The sequence below is a fragment of the Fulmarus glacialis genome, unplaced genomic scaffold (genome assembly GCF_000690835.1).
Source record: "Fulmarus glacialis isolate BGI_N327 unplaced genomic scaffold, ASM69083v1 scaffold40029, whole genome shotgun sequence".
Classification (NCBI taxonomy): domain Eukaryota; kingdom Metazoa; phylum Chordata; class Aves; order Procellariiformes; family Procellariidae; genus Fulmarus; species Fulmarus glacialis.
This window is the reverse complement of record NW_009235967.1, coordinates 37287-39516: the sequence shown is the minus strand read 5'-3', so window position 1 is coordinate 39516 and position 2230 is coordinate 37287. Positions and strand designations below refer to the sequence as shown.

Below are 2230 nucleotides of genomic sequence, written 5' to 3'. Positions count from 1 at the left end.
ACTATATGAAATCATTAAAGCATTTGTTCTGTGTGTAGAGAGGCTCCCTGAAAAGATGAATTTTCTGAGCATACAGTACTTTATTGACCTTAAAGTAAGTATGCATCATAACAAGGACAGGGACTACTTAAAATCTTACAGCTTTTCAACTATTCTAGTTATTTTAGGGTTAAACAAAAGCAATCCATCATAAATATTTTAGATTCTGGCATTCCACTCAGATTTTGAAGCATCATAAACAATATCTCTCAGAAATCAATATTCACACAGTACATCTACGGGGAAAGGAAACAACATATACACAAAGGTGGTATAAGCTATCAAATAGATCTCTACCTTTACGCCTAGTGCAGTTTTCTTGGCCTCTGCTTTTAATCTTGTAGCTCTTAACATAGGCCTGGTTTTCTTATAATCTTGTTTTCCTAGAGTAGAAAAGCACATTTAATGAAAACAATGCAAAAAGAAGATAAAGAATGTCTGTAATTATTTCAGTTGAAAAGTCAGATCTAACATTTTGAAAACATCCCACAGTCCAGCACTTTAAGCAGGAGCTACTCTGTAAGACAGGGGCCCGATCCATGGAACAACGGTCCTTAACACAGACAACGACACCAACAAGCAAGAACCAACACATCAGCATAGACCTATTACTCCAGAGAGACATCAAAATACACGTACGGAGAGCCATCCACTAGTACAATGTTTATTAAATTGTTCAGTAAGCATCAGACAGCAAATAAGTAGATTATAGGTGGATGATGTTTTTCCCTCACATTTCAATCAAAACAAAATTTTCATTATAATTTTTGTTGGTTAGTGATCTCTAATGCATACATAATACAGGACATTATGGTGAATGTAAATGTTTCATCATTCTGAACTGGAACATTACTTGCAAGTAGCAGAACTCGGAGACATGCAAGTCAGTCCAAGTAAGCGCTAATAAAACCATTGCTTCACACCATCTGCTTGTAGAAACACGTTACACAAAATCTTCTGGAAGTATCTTAGATGGACTTTTAAAAAGTTACGGGGACTCTCTCTTGCAGTGACAAAGAGTGCAGCCAAGTGCTTGGTTACTGCGAATCCATATGAACTGGGTTCAGAGGAGGACATGCAAATACTTAGAAATAGCATAAATCATTTACCTCAACTTAATAATAAAGCACAAAACACTTGGTATCTCTCAGGGATATTTTTGCTATCTGAAGGGCCTGTTACTGCTGTACTATGTACTATCAATCACAGCTTCTTTAAGTCAACAGAAGTCAAGGTACAGATACAGTCACAAGAGGAGGAGAAGGAAAAGACAAATCTGTGAAGAAACTGCTCAGAGGGGTAGAGCCTCAATACAACCGCTTTGGCTTTTCAAAAAAGTCCTCTCCATTTTTCTCCCCCTAATGCATCCATGCTTTTTTGTCCTTTTTGCCTATTTCCAAAGCTGAGCTACAATCCTTAAAGCAGAAATCTTTGGCCATTTTTAACCACTAATTTTACCTAGTTTTACATTTTGCTTTTATCATTGTTACATTCAAATAGTTTAACCTTTTCTCTAAAACCGTGCCCAGTAATTTTGTGCATGCAACACTACCATTTGCTCAACCAGATGTGGTCTTACATTCATAACCAATAGTGCAAGCTTCTCATTTTATGGTCACCTTCAAAACTGGGATATTATAGTGCAGTGGTGAAATCCTGAAACATGAATTGGAAAAGACAGGTCTTCTCCAGTGATACACTGGATTAATGGAAACATACCTCTACCTTTGTCCACTCCATCACTCTGCCCATATTCCATACAGAGCTCCTCTCTGTAGCATACTGTGGATGCTGAACTCGCATTATGAATTTGCTTTCATTGTATAATCTCTCCTCAGCCCTAGGGATTATATATTGTGAAGGTCTCCGTATTATCCTTTGGTCAGATATTATTTATAAAAGACCTGAAATAACTTAGAAAATACTCAATGACAAAAGGAAAAAAAAAACCTGAAACGACATCTATTGGGCGGAAAAAAAAAAACATATATACAAGGAACCTTCTTAGAGGATGGAGTGAAGAAAAGATGACAGAATGACTATTTATGTCTGATGCTCCAATATATTCATCCAGTCAATGTATCTCATTTGCAGGACAGGACCACTGCAGCATTATTCTTCAGAAGTCAATGATATCTGATATCTGATAATAGAATGCATCAGGAGCACAGTAATTTTTTTGAACAGTTAG

General features: G+C 36.6%; 1 protein-coding gene across 1 annotated transcript in view; it reads right to left on the bottom strand.

Moving 5' to 3' along the window:
- Positions 1-255: 255 nt before the first annotated feature.
- The window catches only part of TRIQK (triple QxxK/R motif containing), a 30551-nt gene continuing 28576 nt past the window's right edge, over positions 256-2230 (bottom strand). The window contains exon 2 of the mRNA XM_009586210.1: positions 256-422. Coding sequence (XP_009584505.1) covers positions 256-422 — 167 coding nt within the window. The remainder of the gene's footprint in view (positions 423-2230) is intronic.